Below are 24,348 nucleotides of genomic sequence, written 5' to 3' on the forward strand. Positions count from 1 at the left end.
CTCGAGTTTACATCCCAATAGGCATTGTTACACAGGCAACATATTAGCATGAAACTTGCATGTGAGAAAGCATGCTGCGTAGATAATAACCAAATGACCTAAGAACTGGTGCTAAGCAGGCTTTTTCTCAGCTGTGTCACTGTCACATCTGCCCTGTTTATTGATGGGTACTGAGCAACGCCACCCTTAATATACCGGTGGTTAGTAGCATGTCTCCGGTTGTAACAACCAAAACTATTTTTCCCAAATTGCCAAATGTTCCTGGAGACAGACAGACAGACAGACAGACACACACACACACACACACACACACACACACACACACACACACACACACGATTAGTCCAAGTTAACATAACACCTGGTATGAAGCTGGTTTCAAACAAACAAAACAAAACAAAACAAAACAAAACAAAAGAACTAAAAAATAAAGTCCAATTGAGTTCTTAATATTTTCTCTCAGAAATAAATGAAATGCTAAGATACAGAGGCTCTAGAGTCATGTAAATGCTTCATGCAAATTCTTTCTGGAGCCAGGCATGACACCCAGGCCTATAATCCTAGTGATCAAGAAGCTAAGACAGGAAGACCCTGAATTGAAGGCTAGCCCAGGTAACAAACTAAAGACCATACTGGACTACAGAGCAAAAACAAACAAACAAAAAGCAAGCAAGCACATCCCTTTGCTCTGGTGGGCTTACTAAAGTATATTTCGGTATTTGTAGAGGCTTGCTCTCTCTTCATGCTGTAACTATGATTTTGATACACCCATACTTCACAACTAACTTTAAAAACAACCGCTTAGCTGCACGGTCCTTTTTCTGTGATTTCTGAAGGCACTGCCAAGATCTTTCCGGTATGTAGCATCCCTCACGAAGAAGTGCAACATGTAAAGTTTCAGGGCAAGTGCTTCATCCTTCCTCTACAGGGAAGGACACTAAGAAGGTCAGGACCCAGTGTTAGAAAATAATTGGGTTTTATATTGTGAGAGACTTCATGAAAGGAGAGAAGATGGAGGTGAATCAAGATTAGGCCGTGTGTGTGTGTGTGTGTGTGTTTGTGTGTGTGTTTGTGCGTGCGTGCTTGTGTTGGAGTGGGGTGGAAAGAGAACAAAGTTGGAAGTATTAATAAGACAGAAGCTGACATAAGTAGTGAATCATGTGTCTATGCAACAACCTTGAAATAGTTTCTAGAAGCATTTCTAAAGCTTCCTGAAGCTTCTTCCATTGCCCTTTGAGCTGTCGTTGGGCAGTTCCTTGCCTGCCCGTTTAGCCTTCTCAACATCAAGTTGTGAAAGAGAAGCCTTTAAAACTCTGTAGCCCTCAGATAGTTTATGTGGAATGAGTAGATGACAGGATGGCGGAAGTCAGGAAGGCTGGTGGGAAACAGGTGTTCTCAGATGGGCTATTAATAGTGTCACCATGGCAACAGTTCTAGAGGAATCTAATAGTGTGTCTCAAAGCCCATAACAGATGAGATGAATCCCACTAGGTAGATCCAGGTGTGCAATTTTGTTGGACTTCATTTTAAGGGAATAATCATGGGATGTGCTCATAGATCTGTAAGGTAGGGTGGTCTATCCAGTTTGATACTCCTAACCCACATGGCGGAATGAGCTAATTGATTCTGAAAAGTTGTCCTCTGAATATCATACACACATCCACACATCCATGCCCACATCCATGCCCACATCCATGCAGGCGTGAAAACACACACAGATACACAGATACAGGGTCTTACTCTGTGGCAGGGCTGATCTTCACAGGAATTCTCCCTCAGCCTTCTGAGTGCTGGGAAGACCACGGCTGGATCTTTGATTTCTTTACAGTGCTGTGACCATGCCCAAACCGATAGAATAAATACGTACTGCTTTGACGTGAAGAGCCAGGTGTGATGCCTCATATCTGTAATCTCAGCATTTTGGGAGACCCAGACAGGAGGGGCCTTGAGTTTGAGGCCAGCCTAGGTTAAAGAATAAGACTGTGTGTTTCTAAACGAACAAAGCGAAGGGGGAAAGTATATGAAGAAAAGAATGAAAACAAGGAACAATTCTCCGGTTCCTGTGTACTGTGCACAAACAGTGCTCTCAGGATTTCACTTGGTGGATATCAGATTTTCTAGCATTAAAGCACCCCAATGGTTTTAATGCTTTGAACATCTGAAATAGGGAAGCCACTGTACCCTAGTAATGCATACCATACTATTCTTTAAAACCAATTCTTAATAAAACTGTGAATATTAACCTATTTTCAGTCTTCCAATGTTTAGGGTATATAGGCATTGCTTAAGAAAAAAATGAAGAAAAACAATCACATTTTGATGAGGAAACAGGGGCTCTTTAAGTGTGATGTCTAGCAAGGATGTCCACCCAGAGTCTGACAGCAGAACCTATAGGATTCACTCCTGAGCTGTGTGGCTTCGCAGCTGTAGTCTTGAACCTGCACCGGTGAGTTTGGATCATAGGGGGCATGAGTAAGAGGTTTTCATGGTCTTAGGAGGTCTAGCCAGTGTAAAATCTTTCTTGAATATACCTAAATGTACTTTTGTTGATTATTTATAACACGTGAGAACGTACTCTAATTCACATGCTCTAATGTCACATTTAAAACAAAATTTTAGAACAGCAGGAAATCAAACACAGGACTATATTTCCCAATAGGAAACATTCCTGGTGAGCACAAGTTTTCGGCTTCATTGTGAGCAGTACTGCAGAGCACAGAGAAACATGGCACGGATCACCAGCGCAGCCTGCTTAGCTAGTAACACGGTGGACCACTGATGTTTATTTATTTGACAGCGGACAACCAAGAGGCAAAAAAAATGTATTACCAAATTTGGAGAAAGCAGATAACTGACATGACTTTTAATGAACTCAAATGAAATATATTTCTGATTGCATTAAGACACACACACACACACACACACACACACACACACACACACACACACACGCCATTGTTAGACAAACAGACACTGAACTGACTGTGGGAAGATCTTGTAGTGGAACTACGGCTGTCAGTATTGTATTTTCACGCCTTTTGAGAATGTTTAGGCCTTAGATGAAGAGAAGAAGAAAAGTGACACTGGGATGCCTGATAGGGTAATCCTTTCAGTAGTGGTGAACAGGTCAAACCAAAGGACACCAGGAAGGGCGCAGACACTGGCTCCCATAGCGTGTAGTAGGAGCGGTGAACTCCTGAGGGTACCCCACAGCCTTCCCACATGAGGGCTCAGTCCTTTTTATTTTCTGCAACTATGTAAGTGAAATTTCATCGTTATGAATAGTGCCTCGGGGCTTGAAACATCCTAACAAAATCATGGGTTCTGGATGGAAACACTTCTGTGTAATACTCACAAGATAGCCTCTGCTTTAATAATAAAGATCTTTGATACTATGTCTTTAAATTTCTGCTAGCTTCTATTTAACCGCTCTTTCAGAAGTTATTTATACATATTTATTCAACACATTCTGGAAAATATAAGAACTAATGTCGATTCTCAATGTCACACACGGTGACAGGTTACAGGAACACACTGACTCCTTGTTGCATATAGGTTGCATCTAAGAAACATGGCGGGCACATTTTAGTGATCCATGCAGAGTAGGTTCACGAAAACAAACAAACAAACAAACAAACAAACAAAACCCCAAACAATTAAACAATAGTCAGCCATGAAAACTTAACACTCCCAGTCACGACAGGCATAACAGCAAAAACACCAGCACTGACGGCTTTGTCCAAACCATGCTGGGCTCAGTCAATTCTGCTTAGAGGGGCCAGAAAGGACACTGGCAACCAGGAATGTTCCTGATTCTCAACACTGGGTTCAGACTAAACTCTCCTCACATGGCTTTTCCCTATACTGCAGGCATTTCAGGCTTCAAATAAAAACAATCAACCTTCACTGAAAAGCTGAAAATTGTCTCTTTTGAGTCTCTGGAAGCAGCTCGCTGTAGGTCCTTAAGGCAAATGCCAGGGCTCAACAAAAGCAGCCTCAAGATGTAAACAATAATATTACCGCCAAGGAATTACAGCCTTGGACAAAAGCTCTTTACAAGAAATACTATCTGGTAAGGTCGGCTTTTTGGCTTTTGAAGTCCATGTGTTTTATACTTGAGAAGTACTGCATATTTTTTTTCCTATTATACAGACTTGTGGACTAGATAAAAGTTCACGGTGTTGCTTTAAAAAAAAAAAAAAAGCAAAAGAACACACAGCATGGAGAAGCCACTGAAAACCAAGAGGTGTTTTGGGTTTGTTTGTTTCTGGTTCACATCTTACTTTTGTGGTTGGCATATGGAAAGCCAAACTGGGAAATCATAATGTTGGAGTACTTCAAGGGCATGCCACCGTAGATGTTAACAAGCTTATTCAGACAGTAGGATCTCTGCAGGAAGTGCTCTGCCCGATGCCACATTCCTGAATACCCATTGGTTTCTTTCTCCAAATTGATGATGTTTATAGGTTTCACGAATATCCCTGAAGACTTGCCAGTGTGCTTGGTGACGATGAAGTTCATGGCGATATCGTCACAGTTTTGGGTCTCGTCGATCAGCGTGTGGACGGCTGCAGGCTGTTTCTGGAAGAGGTCCAGGTATTTGCTGTGGAAGAAGGAGGCTCCGATGAGCACCATGGAGTACTGGTCGCCGTTCCCAAGCCCAGGAGTCTGCAGCTCAAAGCCTCCGTAACTGTAGATGCCGGAGGAAGTAGAGACGTGTTTTCTAGGTACAAATCCTACGATCTGATCAGGAAATTGCTGAAAAGAGAGGGAAAGGAGCGCCTGAGTGTGGTGTTTCTTCAGAGCGGACGTAGACAGAGATGCTTATGTATTACAGAAGGTGTAGCTGGTTCGTCCACTTTCCCTTATTCTTTATTTCTGCATTTTCCTTATTTTTTCACCCTAACTTTCCCTAACTCTAGACGGTTTGTCTCAGGATAAGCTTACAGCTTAAATTCCATCACAACCAAAAACTCTCTGAAAAATGCTTACCTTACAAATATTCTCCCACTTCTAGCATCTGATTCAAACAAATTTTAATCCCCAGGGAGTCTAGTCCTTCAAAGTTTGCTCTAAGAAAATTTGATCGTGCTGGTGTGTGTGGCATGTACCCTTAATCTCAGCACTAGGGAGGCAGAGTCAGGAGGACCAGGGGGCCTATAGAATGAGTTCCAGGACAGGCAAGGACTACATAGAAGAAACCCTCTCTGAGAAAACCAAACCAACCACCCAAATGAACCCAAGACCCCCAAAACCAGCAACAATAAAAAAAAATGAAAGCAAAAAAAAAAAAAAAAAAAGAAAGAAAGAAAGAAAGAAAGAAAGAAAGAAAGAAAGAAAGAAAGCTTGCTCTCAAGAATATTATTATAGGAGATAGGAGGTAAGTGATCCTGGTTTTCTTTTTTGAGACAAGGTTTCTCTGTGTAGCTCTGGCTGTCTTTGAACTCTTTCTATAGACCAGGTTAGCCTGGAACTCACAGAGATCCACCTGCCTCTGCTTCCTGAGTGCTGGGATCAAGGGCTTGTGCTACCACCACCCAACTGTAGAATTGATTTTTTTTTTTTTTTTACTGCTTTTCAATGTTGATTTTAATGTTCTTAAAAGTCAATATTGATTTTAAACAATGTTATATCTTATCCCTCTCAGATTTTTTTGATAGTTCTTTTAAGTGATATGTATTCAAATGCTAAATACTGGCTCTCAAGATCCGGTTGCATATTAGCCTTTGTTGTGTAAACCTTGCTTCTAAATTTAAAGCTACTGGTTAAATTAAAGTGGCTACAGCCAATTACCGCAGAGAACAGAGGTAGGTGGAGTTTCAGTTACCTGGCTGGGAGACACAGGTATGGACCACAAGGAGGGGGGGGGAAGGAAGGAGGAATGAAGGGAGAAGGGAAAAGGAAGAGGAGGAAGAGGAAGGAGGGAGGAGGAGGAGCAGAAGTAGGAGGAGGAAGCAGGTGAAGGAGACAAAGATGGAGAGAGGGGGAAGGCTACATTCATTAGGCCATGTGGATCCTGAGCACATGGTCAGGACAAGTGGGTCCTGAGGACAGGCTGAAGGAGCAGAAATAGGGCAAGACTCAAATAGCAAGCACTTGGGGAGCACAGCTGGGGAACTGAGCAGTCTAGCATATAGAAAAATAGATTAGTAATTTGCCTAGTTATTGAGCTAAAGCTGATTTAAAAAAAAATCCATGGGACTCTGCTTCAATTATTGGGGGGCTATCCTGGTCATGTTAATAACTAGTAGCTTATTAAAATCCATTTATAAGTTCCTTTTCAAAAATAGGAATTTATATAAGTAAATATGACATAAATCACATATGCATATACATTCAGATAAGGGATATGAACAGATAGTAGCAAAAATAAGTATATTAAGGAGGGAGTTAGCAAAGGTAAAACAAACAAAAGAAAACACTGAATTTACAGGATTGAAAATTTGCAAGTTTAATTCATTCTTGTGAATTATGTGAACTTCACCCAGTTTGAGTTTCATCTGCCAAGGAGAGAGGCGTTACATTCTTTGCATTGTACGGGATCCTATCTTTATATTTAGGGTAGAGTGATTTAAAAACAAACAAACAAACAAACAAACAAACAAACAAAAAACCCCAAAACCTTAAGTGGAAGTCTCATAGATGAAGCATTACATTATAACTTTTTGCCTAAGACGATTTCATTTGGGGGCAGGAAAAATCTGTTAGCATAGAAAAAAGTACAATTCATTGATCAATAGGTAGGCATGAAATTGAAATCAGCAGCTTCTAGAAGGCTGGTGTTGGCACAGCACCATCACCGCCTGCCCTTCCTATCCTGTGGTGTTATGTGGCAGGTGGCCTTAGGGAGGACTTACAAATATGAGCAACTAGGAGAGCACAGCATTCAGTCAGAAGATCTGCACACTTCTGCAATCCGTAATATAGCTTGTGAAGCTCAACTATTATTAGTATTTGTTCAGTGGGAGAGCTAGCAAGCAATTTATGCCAGCTCATTCAAGCTGGCATTTAGGGACAACAAAGCCGAAACAAACACCTGCCACCACAATGGTACAGAAATATGACCTCAGAATTTCTCAACATGGGCTCAACTAGTGTGATGGTTTGTATATATGCTTGGGCCAGGGAGTGGCAGTATTAGTGGCCTTGTTGGGATAGGTGTGTCACTGTGGGCATGGGATTTAATACCCCAGTCCTAGCTGCCTGGAAATCAGTCTTCTTCGAGGCCTGCAGATGAAGATGTAGACCTCTCAGCTCTTCCTGCACCATGCCTGCCTGGATGCTGTCATGCTCCTGCCTTGATGATAACGGACTTAGTCTCTGAACCTGTAAATCAGCCCCAATTAAATGTTGTCCTTATAAGAGTTGCTTTGGTCACGGTGTCCGTTCACATCGGTAAAACACTAAGACAGCTAGTATGCAATTTTGTTGAGGCAATGAACGCTTTCTTGTATAACAAGTTTCTTACATTGTTAGTACACAAATACATTTGGCATTTGGGATACAGATGGTCTGGGGGAAACTTTTCTGCATTGTAGTCTTGGCTGTACCAGATCATTTCATTGTTCTTGGAAGGTGGTTCCAGTTTTTCCTCCTAGTACAAGAAGATGTTAAAGCCAACTTCCATGCTGTCTTAACTAAGCTCTGAAAATCTTGATTGGCCTAGGACGATTTCAGCTATGGTGTTAGATACTGTCTGTACTGTCTTCAGTAGCCTCCATTAAAAAAAACTAAGCTGCCCTGGTTAGGTATCACATGGATTAAACTTTACCCGTACGGTGTCATGAAAAATATAGGACCATTACCTGCCAGATTGAGAAAGCGAAAACAAGGTCCTGGGCGCTAATGAGCACGTCATCGTCTACCATTAACACCGCTGTGAGGAAAGGAAGAAAAGAGACACTGAACAGACGGAGATGCAAAACGCAGGAAGATGCAGTTGTGTCTACACAGACCGTTCAAACTGACTGTTTCGGAACCCAATTACTAAGTCAAAAAATGTATTCCGACAGAGATTTGTCTCCTGGGGGGAAAAAAGTTCTGCCTGAGGGGAAAATACCATCATGCAATTATAATCCATCCATCCAGAAACTAATGCACGCTTAAACAAAGCCAAGGTACTTTTAAGAAAATCATACCCAGAGAAACTGTTACACATACATTAAATGTAAATGTCATTGTGCTGGCTTTATGTCAACTTGAGTTGAGAGAAGGGAGCCTCAACTGAGAAAATGGCTCTAGAAATCAGGATGTAACCAAGCTTGTAGGGCACTGTTTTAATTAGTGATTGAGAGGGGAGGGCCCAGCCCACTGTGGATGGTGCCACTCCCTGCGCTGGTAGTCCTGAGTTTTATAAAGAAAAACCAAGCTGAGCAAGCCAGTAAGGAACACCCCACCCCAAACACACATCCTCTGCTTTAGCTCCTGTCTCCACACTCCTATGCTGACTCCTTCAGTGATGAACAGTGATGTGAAAGTGTCAGCCAAATGAACCCTTTCCTCCCCAGTTGCATTTGGTCATGGTGTCTCATCACAACAGCAGTAACCCCGACTAGGACTGCCATCTTATGACTTTTCCTGTAGTGAGTAATATACACTTTGTGTGTACTGTGCCACACAGCATACCTTCTACAAATATTTTGACATTATCCCCTTTGTCATCATCATAAGATGTCCGTGCAAGCCTCCCCCCTCTGCCCCCTCCCCCGGAAGCTGCTTGTTGGAAATCTGGAAATTCCTTCTTAAGTGTTTCAAAGTGCCTTTTGAATGGTGCTTTCCCTGAAAGCCGGAAGTCCGCCCACACACCACAGGCGCCCTGTCAGACCTATCAGATCAACTTTGACTCACCGTTGGTCTCCACCTCAGGGAAGACCTGGAGTCGATTTCTCATTTTGTTTGCCGTTTGTGGTTTGAAGAGGACAGGGATGGGGTGAGGCCCTAGAGAATTCCACAACTCCTCTGGTCCCTTCTCTCCCACATTGTTCCACACCACGATCACTTTGTGCAGATTCGGTACTGCCTGATAATGATTTAAGAGTCTTAATAAGAGGTCTGTTCTGTTGTACGTCTGCATGATGAGAGTGAACGAATCCAGGGTCGACTTGCTCTGGGATTTGATTTCCCTACGCACAGTGAGCATCTTGTCTTCTTTGATGTTGGGGAGTAAGTTGGTCAAAGCTCCAGCTACTAGCAGCAACACAAGGATGATCACCAGGGAGAACCGGAGCACACGGATCCCCATGACTCTTCCCGGAAGTTTGCAGATGTGGCAACCCCTGGAGTAGACGGCAATATAATACAGTCACTGTTTCAATTAAGTCACTGATCACTTTTGTCAGGGATTTACATTCTTTTGTAAAGTGATTTGGCCTGACAAATATTAAAAAAAATATGTAGTCTTACATTCTTTTAAAAATGTATTTTTACCAAGTCTTTGAGAACGTCATATAATGTATTTGGATCATAAGCATTTCCCACTCCTCCCCATAGCTCCGCCCCATAGCCCCACCCCCAGCTCCGCCCATGGCTCCGCCCCACAGCTCCGCCCCACAGCTCCTCCCAGGTCTACCACCACTTCCAACACTACTTCAGGTCCTTTTTATGCTTTTTAAGAAGAACCCACTGTTGGGGTAACCTTTTTGTACACTGCGTGAAGGTTGTCTTTGTATTTTTCCATCGCTAATTGCTCTCTGCGCAGTCTGCTGAGTACTGGGAGGATTTCGGTATTGTTATTCTTAGGGGTCATCCCCTGCCTCAGTATTTTGTGGACATTCACCTTCCTCACTTGCTGGTCGGCTTAATAAGGGGCTGATGAGCAATAGTTAGTCAGGAAAGAGAGGGCGGGCCTTCTGGGCTGAGAGAGGGTCTCACGGAGAAGAATCAGACTCAAGGAGATTTGCCAGCAGGACACTGAGGTGGTCAGATGTACCCGGACTGAGAGAGTTAAAGAACTAGTCAAATGGTGGTCGTGACCTAGGATAATAGGATTAAGTCAGTCCAGCTAGCTGAGCTGTAGCCTAAGCTAAGGCCTAAGCAATAATAAAAGTTAGTAAGTCGCTGGCATTATTTTCACCACTGGTGGGTCCAGAAAGTCCCGCTATAACTCACAGAGACCAATCCGTGCTGACCATACGTGCCTAAGTTTGGGTCTATCCCTGGAGTATAGTCCACCTCCGGGGCCATACCCTTCAAGCGAAAAGGAAAACCATGTCTCTCTCACCCTGATGTATCAACTATCACTAGCTCTCATGGGCCCCTCCACTCATGATGAGAATGTTGTCTAGCTTGATATGTGCAGGCGGTAACCACAGCCTTCCCCTTCCTCCCCTCCCTCTTCTTCCGCCACCTTTGTCTTCCTCCATTTCTCATTTGACAGTTTAGATAACTCGTGGGGATGCAGTAACTTTTCTGGGACTACTCACCAACTTGAACAACAGCACTAGGTTTCACATCCAGGAAGCCCATGCCTGTCTGCCAGGCTGTTCAAGCCTGTAGGCCGTGCTGTTCTGCCAGGATTCACATGCATGTTGAAGTAGGGGATCATGGTGGTTTGAATGGAAACAGCCCCCATAGGTACTATATTTGCATACGTAGCTCTCAGTTGATGAAATGTTTGAAAAGATTAGGAGCTGTGGCCTTGTTGGAGGAGTGTGTCAATGGGAGTGGGCATTGAAGTTTCAAAAGTCCCCCCTGCGCCCCCAGCTTCCCCCTCTCCTTCCCTTCTTTCCCCCTCTCACCCCACTCTCATCTCTGTCTCTCTGTCTCTGTCTGTCTCTGTCTGTCTCTATCAGTCTCTCTGTCTCTCTCCCCCTTTCTCTCTCTCTCTCTCTCTCTCTCTCTCTCTCTCTCTCTCTCTCTCTCTCTCTCTCTCTGCTATCTATAGACATCAGAATGTAAAGCTCTCAGTTACTTCTCCAGCACCACCTCTGTCGGCCTGCAGCCATGCTCCCCACACCATAGTAATAGAGCATCCCTCTGAAATTGTACACAAGATCCAAATAAAATGTAATCTTTTGTGAGAGTTACCTTGGCTGCGGTGTCTCTACAGCAATGGAACAGTAACTAAGACCCCCAGGGTGGCTCTTGTGCTTCTCACAGCACAGATCCCAAGGTACAGTGATGCACATTGCAATCCTGGCATTCAAGAGGCTGAGGCAGGAGGATGGCAAGTTCCAGGACAGCCTGGGCTATCTAATATAGACTAAGACCTTATCTCTAACAAAACAGAGTACTCTTCCTGAGCTAACCATAGTAGCGGTGACCACAGCCGAAGAGGATAGCTTGTATCCTCACTAGGCAGAAGGTTCTAGCTAATCAACCTAGCCAGCGTATGGGCTAAATCTTCCTGTCAATTTTACAGACTTAGAAATTATCTTCTGGCTCCACACGTTGTCATTTCCTGGATTGCTACCTCCTGCTCCAACACTGATGGTTTTTAATTAACCCTGCTTCTGATTTCCAGACGATTTATTACACCCACAAACCTCCACTAAGCTTTTCAGGCATGTCCTTACGTTGTTATTTTGGTAACTGTCTCGTACCCACTTTGCCAGTAGGTGAATCCAGCTTGCCGTAGCTGTAACCGTCTTACAATATAACCCCTAGGGCTGTCTTTGAGTAGGAAGCAAGGCTTCCCTGCATAGTTTCCCAGCGCACCGTAAAGAGATAAAATCAGGGGATTCCCTAGGCTTTGCTCTCAGACCCTGCTCTAGGCAGGTACCTGAGTCTTTAATATTATTTCAAGATAAACCAGGTACAGTCTAGATAAAATGTCTGCTTTTTCCCTCACTTTGGGGTCAGTCCTCACACCTTAGAGGCCTAGTCTACAAGTATAAAACCCAGATTTGGGATAATAGATTCTTCAAAGAAATTCACTAATGAAGAGACTAGATTTAAAAAAAGTCAACTAGGAATTTCTGGTCAACACAAAAGTACCTTTAAGTCAACAGAACAGATTTCTCAGGATGACAATGAATATGAGAGTCTGGGAGAGACACATCAGTGGATGAAGCGTTAGTCACACAAGCTTGAGGACCCGAGTTTGACCCTCAGCACTCCTGTGAGAAGCTGAGTGTGGTAAGCTCTGCAGAGACAGACAAGTGGGTTCTTGGTGCTTACTGGCCAGTTGAGCTTAGTGGGTGAACACCATGTCCCAGTGAGAGAGAGAGAGATCATATCTCAAACAACCAAGGTGGCTGGCGCTTAAGGAACACTAGATTTATTATTATAGATAATTGCAAATTATTGACAATGTCAAACACACTCTGGACTGACAGTGTCACCTTTATACACCAAAGTTGGAGTCTGTCCCCTGTACCATCACACAAGTCTTGTCCTTCAAACACCTTCTAATCCCCTACTTTACCTGTATCCGAAAGGTTTCTGGAGATCTGAATAATTTATGTCTTTAGAGATAGGTCATAAATATTTCATTTGGCGTGTATTAACTAATGCAGCAATTAAATTATGCAAATTTTAAAATTTGCATGGAAGTGCAAAAGAGAGAGGACTTTCTAAACTTCAGTACCAGGGGCATACTACTTCGAGAACAGCTGAAGTCAAGCACTCTTGTAGGCCCATTGCCAACCTTGATGCACTCTGGAGAACAGTTCAGCTTCCTGTGTTTTGTTTCTTTCTAAAGACCAACCCTATCACCTCATTCATAGCTTGTGCTCTCAGCGGGACAAGAACGAACACATCAGTGAGATGTGAAGACGTGAGAAGTAAATAAGGCCGGCCGCCTCGCTCTTGCTCTCAATCCCAATTTTTCTCTATTTTTTCCATTTTAAAAATAAATATACACATATCTGTGTATATTTATTGATGCTCTGTCTTGTTGGGAAACCCTGCTATTTTCAGTGAAAGTCTACCATGTCTGGATAGCTCCTCTGAGCTAGTTGAAAAACGGAGGGCTCCTTTGCCTCTTTTCTACCTTATCTGGGGAGCCCCAACCCCCACACTCTACCTGAGGAATGTCACATAATCCTTTGCAAAATTACAGGTTCAACTTCCTGGGAGCCTCTGTATGCAAATGAGCTAGCCCCAGAACCTTAAACTTCAGCCAATGAAATTTCACCCTAAGAAGAAGCCCTTCCCACTTTCCAAGGTTTATATAGTCCCTGTTCACCCCAATAAACTGCATTGCATAACCCGTTTCATCGAATACCGTCTGAGAGAGCTGTCTGAAGCTTGTCTAAAAGAACTGTAGCACTAAAAAGCTGTAACACTGGTATCTTCAGATGAGACCTCCTCCCTCCAGCGTTCACTGCCAGACCAGAATCCTGCTGATCCATCTGTTCCAGATTTGCCTCATCCTCTCTCCTCCCCCAGGAGTGTGCATCGGGGTCCAGACACCCCAGGGGAAGACTCGAACCTTGGAACTTGGCTCTGCTCCATCCTTCCCTGCTTGGTGTGCAGCAGAGCCTGGGCACCCAAGGGAAGAAGCAAAACCTTTTGGTTATTTTGATAGACTGTTATCCTACACAGGAGGTTTTCTTTTTTCTTTTCTTTTTTTTTAAGATTTATTTATTTATTATATATAAGTACACTGTAGCTGTCTTCAGACACACCAGAAGAGAGCATCAGATCCCATTACAGATGGTTGAGAACCAGCATGTGGTTGCTGGGAATTGAACTCAGGACCTCTGGAAGGGCAGTCAGTGCTCTTAACCACTGAGCCATCTCTCCAGCCCACAGGAGGTTTTCTAACCAGGGATTATTGTACCATCCAGGCAATAGCTGGCCCAGTCCGGAGATGTTTTGGGTTGTCATAATGGAAGTGGGGATACTGTTTGCCATCTAGAGGGTAGATGTCCCAGTGAGCAGGATGGCACCCACAGCAGAGTGTTACCTGGCCTGTTACGCCCAAAGTGGCAAGGTGGAGAAGCCTGAGTGTTCCTTTTAGTCTTTGTGATGTGCAAACACGGGATAAAGCTGTCAAAGATGCCCCAATATTTACTTGCCTCACTGTATAGATTTAGGGTTTAGGGAGAGACACTTGCCCAAGGTTGTGCAGCCACAGTGGGATACATGGCAGCGGCATCAGATCCAAGGCCAGTTTTTCTGGGTAGCATGCCTGCCTACTACAGCATAGCTGTCACTAAAGTACCTGGCAAGGAATGTAAAAATTAACTCTTTGTGTACCAAACATTTTTATAGCTTCAGCAGGAATGCTATATTGCATATGACACATCCATCTAAAGAACATGAACATCTTGTTCTTCTAACATCCTCACGGAGGATATGCAACATTTTGTTTTTGGTTTTGGTTTTTGTTGTTGTTGTTATTGTTTTGTTTTTGTTTTAAAGATGGGGTCTTGCCATGTAGCCCAGGTTGACCTCAAACTCTAACTTGGGCTCCCTCAGCATCCTGAGTGCTGAAAATGCAGGTAAGTGCCAATGACTTACTTTCAAAACACTTTCAGTGTCCCAAGGGAACTCAGGACAGTCCCTTCAATTCCCATGAATCTCTTCCTTCCCCAGCCCCAGACAACCACAGAGTTACTTCCGGTCTCAATGAATATGCCTAGTTTAGTCATTTCTGTGAACGGAACTATACCTTATATGGCTTTTTGTCTTACTCCTTTTACCTAGCAAAAATATAATAATTTCATACACAGGTAGAGGCATGTATGTGCATGTAGTGTGTGTATGCATGTGCATCTTGAATGTGGGTAGGCACATGTGTGTGAACTCCAGAGGCTGACACTAGGTGTCTTCCTCAGTTATCCCCTTTATTAAGTGAGGCAGGGTCTCTTACTGACCCAGGAACTTGCAGATCTGCCTTGTCTAGACAGACAGCTTGCCCCAGGGACTCTGTCTCTGCCTCTGGAGGGAGCACAAGGAATGGGGTGGGGGGTGAGGTGAGGGGATACCATACCTGCCTGATATGTATATAGGCCCTGAAGACCCTCACATTTGCACTGTAAGTACTAAATAGTGAAGCATCTTCCTGCACTCCCCCTGCCTCCCATCCCCATTCTATTCTCACTGCTAGATAACATTCTATTTGTGATGGTTTGCATATGCTGCTAGCTGCCTGGGGATGCTCAGTCTGTTCCTGGCTTCATTCATTCCTTCATTCATTCGGGTGAAGATGTAGAACTCAGATCCTCCTGCATCATGTCTGCCTGGATGCTGTGATGCTGCCATGCTCCTTGATGATAATGGTCTGAACCTCGGAACCTGTAAGCCAGCCCCAATTAAATGCTGTCCTTTATAAAACTTGCATTGGTCATGGTGTCTGTTCACAGCAATAAGACCCTAACTAAGACACTATTATACAGATATTTCACATTTTGCTTTCCTATTTATTGATGGCTGGGCACTTTGGTTGTTTCCACATTTGGATTATTAACAGTATTGCTGCCGTGAACATTTGTTATCATTTCTCCTGGGTGAGTGCTGAGCAGTGGAATTACTGATTTATGGTGTTGAGGAATGTTTAAACTTCTTAGCGAAGCGGTTTCTGGGTGATCATTATTGGAGTTTTTTAATGAGGACATAAGGTAAAGTAAAAAAGAAAGCAATTCACAGTGAACGAACTGTGAGTTACAAATCCATGAATCTGAGTTTTCTAAGACTCGCTATTTATCAACGGTCGCCAGAAGCAGTGCTGCTGGATTCTTTTCTCAGGGCTAGTTTCTTCAGACTCCAAGAGCAATGATTATGCAGAGAGAAGCTGTAAACAAATACGCCAGAGTGGAGCAGGAACAAAAAAAAATGTCCTCTGGCTCATCAGGTAGAAACACAGCGAGCATCTTGGCACCCGACAACGAGGATCTGCCGCGTTCATCTTGTGCCACAGATGGTAGGAGGCTGATAACGATTCTGCCATTTCGCTGCGAGATCTGCCCGATACAGCACAGACTGTTTCTCTTTGGGCTCCTTCTCCAGGATGTGTACTTGCGTAAAAACTGATGATTACAGACTACAGATGCTCAGAAAAAGGCCTTCGTCAGCCAGGCCTACCCCCGACCCCCACTATCCCAAGGTGGGAATGCAGAGGTCGATTCAAACCGTGGTCTTCCATCTACAGACATGCAGGATGAGAGCTGGAGCAGACGGATGCCAATGGCCCAGCAGCCTAGCAGCTCCTGGCCAGGTATCGTGCATGCAAATAGCACTGAGGCAAAGGGGCAAGCCGGTCTCTGTATTTGCCACGTACCTCAAGAGTGCCTCCTTCTGCCCGGGTGAATAAATGTTTGCTCGATTCTTGCAAATACCACCTGTGCTGTGCAACTTTCCCTCACTGCTGTCCATCCTGGAACTCCATACATGGAGACAGATACTGTTTCCGGTTTTACAACTGCGCCCCATCACCCTTTCTGGAGTGGATGTATCTCTTTTCTTAGATTTATTTGTCTTGTGTGGGGAGTGGCCCTTGTCATAAGGAGGTGAGGGGACGACTGGTGGGAGTCATTTCTCTCCTTCCACTTGTGTGAGTCCTGGGGACTGTGCTCAGGTTGACAGGCTTGCCAGCAGGTGCTTTTATTTGCTGAGCCATCTCACTGTCCTACTGTGGGGCAACATTTTGAGGAACTAGGTGGCAATCTTTAGGAAGCACAGTAACATCTGTGTCTCACTGAGTCAGTGTTGTCACTCCGAATAGCTGAACAGACTGAGGAAATCTGTGTTGAAGTTGCCTTAACTTGGGCTAGGGAGATCATTCAGAAGTTAAGAGCACTGGGTACTTGTCCAGAGGAGCTGAGTTCAATTCCCAGCAACCACTTGGCAGCTCATAACCATCCATAATGTGATCCGATGCCCCCTTGTGATGCATGTAGGCGTACATGCAGATAGAGCACTCATACGTTAAAGAAATCAATCTCCAATTGCCCTAATATTTTGCAACAGATGCCTAAAGAGTTAACAGGATAAATTCAAATGTAAATTAGGTCCAATCAAGAGGTCACTCAAGAAATGTTTCCCTACATAAAAGGCCTGGGCTGTCACCATTAGGTGACGAAACAAAAGAGTCATAAATGGGACCCCAAGCCCAAGCCACAGAGGCTACTTTTCTACTTTCAACACCAGGATTGGGACTTGCTTGGTCAGAGAATACATATGCTCAGGGAAGGGTGGTCACCTGCCAGGAGATAAAATCATCTCAAAGTGGAAAGAAGAGCTCGGTCCAGAACCTGGGCTTTGCTTCTTTCTATACACAGACATGCACAAGGTGTAGCCAAGCTGCTTGAGTAATAGACAGCCCAAGTCTCTGGCTAGTTTTGTTCGCATTTGCAACTCTGACCCCACCCCCATCTTTCTGCGGTTACTCTGAATGGAAATATTTTTTACTATCTCAGTTTCTACAGAAACTCTTGGTGAACACGCTTATTTATCTTGGGGGGAAAGCACCATCTGTTGGACATCATCATCCTTTGAATCTCCCCAAAGGTTTAGGAGGTAATGATAATCAGGGAGTGTCTGACTGACTCAGGCTGGCAGCAGAACAAATCTGAGCAGACAAAATTCTTACCTGCTTGGCTGTCACAGTTTGGTCCTGAGCTTCCTTTCATAGGTTCATGTGACTCAATTCTGATTGTGGAGCCTTTAGGAAGTGGGGTCACTCAAGGGTAGGCCTTATGGGTTATCGATCCTCCTGGGTCTAGTGGACCTCTCTGTGACCTCGCTGACCCCATGTAGTGAGCAGCACGGTCCAACCACCAACTGCCATGCCTTTCCTCCCATGATGAACTGTAACCTCCCAAACAATGAACCAAAATAAATCCTTCTTCCATCAAGATTGTCTCTATGAGCAATAAAGTAATGAATGCATTGACAGATTAAAATTTAGTTTTAGAATTTATTGCAATCTGAAGTTTTTTTTCTTTTCTGGGTGTTTTAGGGTAGCTTGGGAAGAGAATATTGTTGAAGATTTATTTTTATGCATGTGAGTGTTTGCCTCCATGGTGTGTAAATGCACAGTATGCATGCCTGATGCCCGGTGGAGGCCAGAGCACATCCTATCTTTTGCCAGATGGTTGTGGGCTGTCATGTGGGTGCTGGGAACCGAACCTCTGGAAGAACAGCCAGTGCTCTAAAGCACTGAGCCATCTCTCTGACCCTAGGAGATTTTTGAGGATTTTGCCCACATTCAGGAATTCCTCCTTGTCACTGTTACTGTAGAAATGCCACACAGCTCTTCTTACATTCTGTCTCTCTGTCCTCTCACTTTATCCCAGTGAAGAAGCTTCACTTCTGTTACCTGCTTGGCACACACACACACACACACACACACACACACACACAGAGGCACACATTATCATTGATAACCACCTAAGCCCTATCCTTTAGACGGCCTAATTTCGCCTTTAGTACATTTTTGAAACCATAGTTCTGAAACAGAAACTATAAAATGTAATTTTTTAAAATCTCCATGTATACAGCATCACCTTTGACTGGGTAAGCGCTGCTCTACCAGGTCATTCTTCAGCACAAGCTGTGAGAAAATCACAGCTTCTGGACCAATTACATTTCGTCCAAGCCCTCTGCTGTGGGCAGCCAGGTTGAGCGAGCCATTTCATTACGGATAAATCAAGTTGGAGGGAATCACACTGGCAGCTTTCAAAGCAGAGCATCAGTCACGAGACACCTGTGTCTCCATTTCCCTTCCCGCTCTCCCCGGCCTGTCTGCACCAAAGCTCATCAGTCTTGGGTTTTCTGCTCTTCCTTGTCTTCCTTCCTCCTTAAAACATCATTCTCAACCCTGCTGCCGGGAGCCAGTATCAATAATTAGAATTTACTATCTATCAGTGATTTATGGAGAAAATAAAATATAAACATGTATAAATTGTTTTTAATGCACAGCCTGCCTGCTCCAATCTCATCATTTATCACTGAGGCACACAAGGAGGTCCCCTTGATCGTCAAAGTGCACAGGTGTCAACTATTGCAGCTAAAGAGTATTCCTAGCCTTGCTCCTTTCTCTTGGAACTGTCAGTTAATTACAGATGATCAAGATGCTAATGATGTGTTGGGAGATGACCAACCCAACGCAAGCTTACTAGAAGAGGCTCAGGGGTGGCCTTGTTCCTAAGAAGAACATTGCAGACACGTACAAGGGCCCGAGGCATCAATGGATACTAAGCACAAAGCTGGAAATAGAAAAGCATTTTTAGCCCAGCAGAGTCTAATGCAAAATTAGTTTGAGAATTGGGTCAAAAAGAAGTCAAGTCCATCTGCAATCTTGAAATTTTGCCATTTCAGGACACTGGTGCTTTTCATTTGAACCTCTAGCTGTTTTAGTAATAGGAAGACTGGGGGAGAGGAGAGCAAGATTGTTAGGCAACAAAGTCCTGGACTGTCCGGCAATGCTCTCCCTCCTAGCTGAAACTAGTTTCAAAGTCACTTCTTGAAGAGAAACAGATTCGTGCACATGAATTATGGCTTGTAAGTATTTTCAGATACTAAGCCTAAGATGGAGCTCTTCCTTTTGTGTGAGCTTTTTCCCTTTAGTGGGGAAAGGTCACACAATCCCAGGTGCTCTATCCTGTCAACAAATATTCATAGGTTCCTACCATGTGCCCAGCACTGTGGGGGAAGAGAGGCAGACATAGCTCCTCCCCTCACTTAGCCTAGGGATAACAACACAAGCTGTCTAATCTTTCCTCATTAGACAATGGTTCCAACTGATAGCATTTCTAATTTTTGAAGAGGAAAGAAAATAAAATAGGCACACTTCATTTTGTAGATGCGATAGCTAGGATAGAATATGAAAAGTATTTCCTGCAGCACAGAGTGGTGGGCCAGAACCAAACCCCCCACTCACCTAGGAGCCACTCTGTATTTTCACTGTGTTTTACAGGACTCTGTTTTCAGCTTTATTCCAGACAGTAAGAGTATTCCATATAGAGAGATAATGGAAGCAGCAGTGTACAATCAGTGACAGGGTGCATACGTAGTGTGTATGTGGAGCCACAGGCCCAATCCTTAGATAAACTGATAAAAACAGGTACTACATTTGATCTTAGCCAAAAGGCCAATACACGATGGCTCAATCCTAGAAAGGCTTCCATCCACCTTAAAATAAACAAACAAACAAACAAACTCTAAGTATTGATTTTACCCTAACACAGGACTATGATTTCGGTGGATCCACCTTAAAAGGGGTGTTATGGTATTTTCTAATTGGTTCTGTCCCAGCAACAATTTTTATTTTTGGAGACAAGGTCTCATTATACAGTCAAGATTGGCATAAAATTCATAGTCCTCATGGCCTAACCTCCCTAGGGCTGGGGCTGCTTCCGCATCTGCCAGAACTTTCAGTTTCAAGAAAACAAACCAACCAATGGAGAAAATCTGAACTAAGCCAGGTATGCCACACCTGCCGTTGACACAAGCCTTTGACCCAAGGACTCATAGTCAGAGCCAGTAGCAGGCAGATCTCCCTGAGTTAAGAGGCCAACTTGGTAAGCATACTGAGTGGCTTCTTGGCTAGTCAGGGCTATAGAGTGAGGCCCTGTGTCAACAACAACAACAACAACAACAACAACAACAACAACAACAACAAAACATCCAAATGAAAACACAACCTCATACTAAAATAATGGTATTTCACTAATGTCATATATAGCAAAACAAAACAAACAAAACCAGTCACCCACGTGTCCACAAATGAACAAATAACCATCCATTTGGGAAGTGCGCTATACACACACAATGGACTTTTAATTCAGCCTCGAAAGGGAAGTTAAACTATGTGAAACAAATTCTCACACAAAAGAGACCCTACTGTCTGCTCTCGCTTACATGGGGTATTTAGTACAGCCAAAGTCACTGAAACACGATGTACACTCACGGTTGCCGAGGGTTGGGAGCAGGTGGAGGAGGATAGTTTTATCTGGAGATCAGTTATACAACAATATAAAAATACTTGAGACTACTGAACTGCAAGAACGACTGAGATGGTACATTGTGTTATATGTATTTTACTGGATTTTTTAGTTGCTTTTTTAAAGAGACAGAACTTGTTACTTACCTCATCGTATTATTAATCTTTTTTACAACAGCATTCCTTACGGCTTCAGGGCTTCATAGGAACAGGCTCTCTTGGTACTATTAAAAGACAGCAAAGAATTCTCTGTGATGCTTTGAGTGACTTTTAAATGAAAATTTGCTATTCTAGGTTCTAGAAATGACATTTGGAGACTAAGGCAGAGAGTGTTTTCTTGTTGGCTGATACTAAACACTGCAGCAATCTGGTTTTTAGATTTCTCCGAGGGTCCGGAAACAGAGTAAACAGAGACGATCCCAACTGATGCACTCGAAACCAGAGCATACCCATGAAGGGACACCAAGGCCCGTGACTGTAATTTGCATCACCAGTTAATCTCTAGCCCTAGCGTCTTTACTCTTACCCTGTATCACAACTCCTTTTTAAACCAACACTTCACAGGACATTGATCCGATGTATCTCATAAACCATGGGCCTAAAATAGGGTCGCAGACAAATGCCACAGGGATTACTGAGGTTGACAGATGGTATCCTTCTCATTCTTGCTATTACTGGAAAGGACCCAGCATGGGAGGAATTTCCGTACTTTAATCTTCTCTGCTTTCATATTTCAACCTTCCACACACATCAATCTAACCACCCCATACAGTGTGCACAATTCATCTAAAGCAACTGACTATATACATAAATATTTAAAATAGAATACATTCATCAATTTATTACCATGTCTATTTTACAGTCTTCCCTAGCCATTTAGTCCCTGTGATGCGTGAAGGACCTCTGACTGGAGACTTCCCACGTACCTCATCCGGTCGCAGACTTGCTTAAACACTGACCACTAAATCAGAGCCAAGGAATCAAAAACATTGTCCCTCCACTCGCTTTTTGTAATGATAAGAATTACTGTGGGAGAAGAAGGAGTGGGTGAGCATATAGAGAAAGGCTCATCGAGCAATAGCTGTCTCTGCTCGCCGTTTCAAACTCATCCCTTGTGCACAACATAAAGACCATACAATTCTCAAATACTGATGGGCTTGTCTTTCTCTCCATCTCTCTCTCTTTGCATTAATTTGTCCTCTCCATAAAACTCTTTGAGAAGAACCCTGTCTTATCTCAGTTTATAGTCTCAAAACCCAACACAGAGCCTGACACATACTAGATACTCAATAGAGTTCAATTTTGACAGGGGGCCATATGTTAACATGTGGGACATATGCTCACCTATACATAAGTTAACATGTACAGGGCAGATACTATTTCAAGATTACAAAAGGAAGTGAGGCACAGGGGAAAGAACTTCACGTTTCCGGGTTTGAAGCCTGTCCTTCCGTGCTTTATATTGCAAACGAAAATGCCTTTAAGGCTGAATTGACCTTTACGCTGGCTGTCCAGGGCTAAGGATGAGAAATAGCACTGCCACAGTTTGCAGGGAGAAGATCCTGAAGAGTAGAGCTACCTCTGGGGGAAAGGGGTGTTGAGGGAGGTAAATCTAGGAGTCTCTGGAAACTGATAAAGCTGAAATTAAATTTCTTTAATGTCTTTCAAAACTATTCAATAACGGGTAATGTGGGTTTCTCCCTATGCCAGCTAAGCAATTTCAGATTTACAACAGTGCAAGATGGAATACAGAATTTATTTCCAAAGGCGGAAAAAAACAAACAAACAAACAAACAAACAAAAAAAAACCCACATAGGCTCAAATTGCAGCTGACCTTGATGAGAAGGCTAGAAATCAGTTGCTGAAACTTGATTATTTCTATATATCATTCCTACCACCATACTGAAAAAAAGCAGTCTTGAAGGGAAAAAAAATCAATTGCAATAACTATTTAGCCTTTAACGACCTAATCTGCAACCCGTTAGAACTGCCCCAGCAATGCAGTGGGTAAAATTGAAAGACTCATCTAAACAAACAACAAACAAAAGTATCCCTTCAAAAGTAAATGCTACTCATTGAGAATATTTGCTTAAATAAAATAATGGCAAATAACCCAAGAAAGGCAAAGACAAAAGAGACATGTTCGTCCTACAACTTACAGAATCAAGCCATTTGTTACCAGCAGCTTTTAAAGACGAACATTTCAAAACATTACAAAATATATCTTCAAAAATTCAAGTTACAGAATAAATCCTTCCAACCCACAAAGTTCCAAGAACGAGGGCAAAATAGGCATAGGTCCCAAATGGAAAAATAAAATCAACGAAGAGAATTTTACAGTTGCCTCACCTCTAGTGCAGGAGATTGAAGTGGGGCCAGCGGGGTTTATTTGCAGCTTGGTTAGCATAGATCGGAAGGGGAGTCTCCTTTGCTTGCCTCCTTCCCACCCACTTCCCTAAACCGGGCTTCCAACCTCTCTGCTGGTCTAATTGATAGAAAATGTGCCGCCTGCAAAGTGAGTGCCTGGAGCAGGGGACAGTCCCTGAATGGCCACCCCTCCCTCGCTTTGGGTGACGCTCCACTTCCTGTTAGGCAAAAAGGCATTCCCGAGAAGCTCCGTTTTGTAGTTTCCAAGCCACCTCCCTAAAGCCAGACCCCCTTTCTGGGTTCCCCCTTCTAGGTAACAACTTTTAATCATTCATGTTGACCGGCTAGCTGACCATGTCTAAATAATCCCCGAGAAAGATGCTGGAGTGTGCCCAGGCCCACAAGGGATTCTCATCCCCAGCATCACTTCATCCTGGTGTCCCACCCAGCCGACTTGTGTCTGCACCTCCAGAAATAGACCATAGTGACAGCTACTGTCTTGGGATGACAAGGATGCTAAAGGAACGTGTATGCGGTTGTTTTCAGGGCTGCAACCAATTGAGGTTGTTGGGGAGAAATAGCATGGAGCGGACCTCAAGGCCATAGTCTATGGCCCTCTTCCTAAAGGATGTCTTTCAAATACCTTTAAGAGTTTCCTTTGCAAGGCACTCAACGATCGCGTACCGCATCACGGTTTCCGCGGGTAGCGTGGGCTCCCTTAGCGTTGACCTCGCGAAGCCATCCTCGCACATCCCGCGCAGTGGCGGCGCAGCATGTGGCCGCCTGGGTTTTTCAATGATGCTGCCTAAGGCACAGCGGGGATTTGAGGTCCTTAGGGGGTTAATGCTGAAGGGGCAGGAGCGGGCTGCACTGCATCCGGGGACGTTGGTGGTGGACGATCCGGGTTGGGGACAGCGGGCCCTGAACCACTCAGTCACGTCTGCAGAGAGCCAGCAGGGATGTCATTCGTGAGTTCAGGTGATAGGATCCCCAGCTTAGCTAGTGATAGATCCCCAAGCTCTCAGCCCCGACTTTCCGCAGTCTTCTACAGCCCCTCCTCCTCCCCGTAAGCCCCGCCCCTGCCGAAGCCCCCGCCCCCGCCCCCGCCTCCCGCTTTCCCGTCCCAGGACGCGTTGCGCGGCCCGGGCCG

The 24,348-nt window shown here is 44.0% G+C and overlaps 1 protein-coding gene across 3 annotated transcripts; it reads right to left on the reverse strand.

The window, feature by feature from the left end:
- Positions 1-3,345: 3,345 nt before the first annotated feature.
- On the reverse strand, positions 3,346-24,242 carry Extl2 (exostosin like glycosyltransferase 2). Of its 3 annotated transcripts, XM_032897440.1 has the most exons (5): positions 23,842-24,242; positions 20,978-21,054; positions 8,848-9,275; positions 7,806-7,876; positions 3,346-4,758 (listed from the first exon to the last, which is right to left on the reverse strand). In XM_032897440.1, exons 2-5 carry the CDS (start codon positions 20,980-20,982, stop codon positions 4,273-4,275), a joined length of 990 nt encoding a protein of 329 aa, XP_032753331.1. In that variant the 5' UTR covers positions 20,983-21,054; positions 23,842-24,242; the 3' UTR covers positions 3,346-4,272. The 3 variants fall into 3 exon arrangements, with proteins under 3 accessions (XP_032753331.1, XP_032753330.1, XP_032753329.1); XM_032897439.1 differs by lacking the exon at positions 3,346-4,758 and having other exon boundaries at positions 7,347-7,876; positions 23,883-24,242; XM_032897438.1 differs by lacking the exons at positions 3,346-4,758; positions 23,842-24,242 and adding an exon at positions 23,181-23,810 and having other exon boundaries at positions 7,347-7,876.
- Between the last annotated feature and the right edge of the window lie 106 nt (positions 24,243-24,348).

The sequence above is a fragment of the Rattus rattus genome, chromosome 3 (genome assembly GCF_011064425.1).
Source record: "Rattus rattus isolate New Zealand chromosome 3, Rrattus_CSIRO_v1, whole genome shotgun sequence".
Lineage (NCBI taxonomy): Eukaryota > Metazoa > Chordata > Mammalia > Rodentia > Muridae > Rattus > Rattus rattus.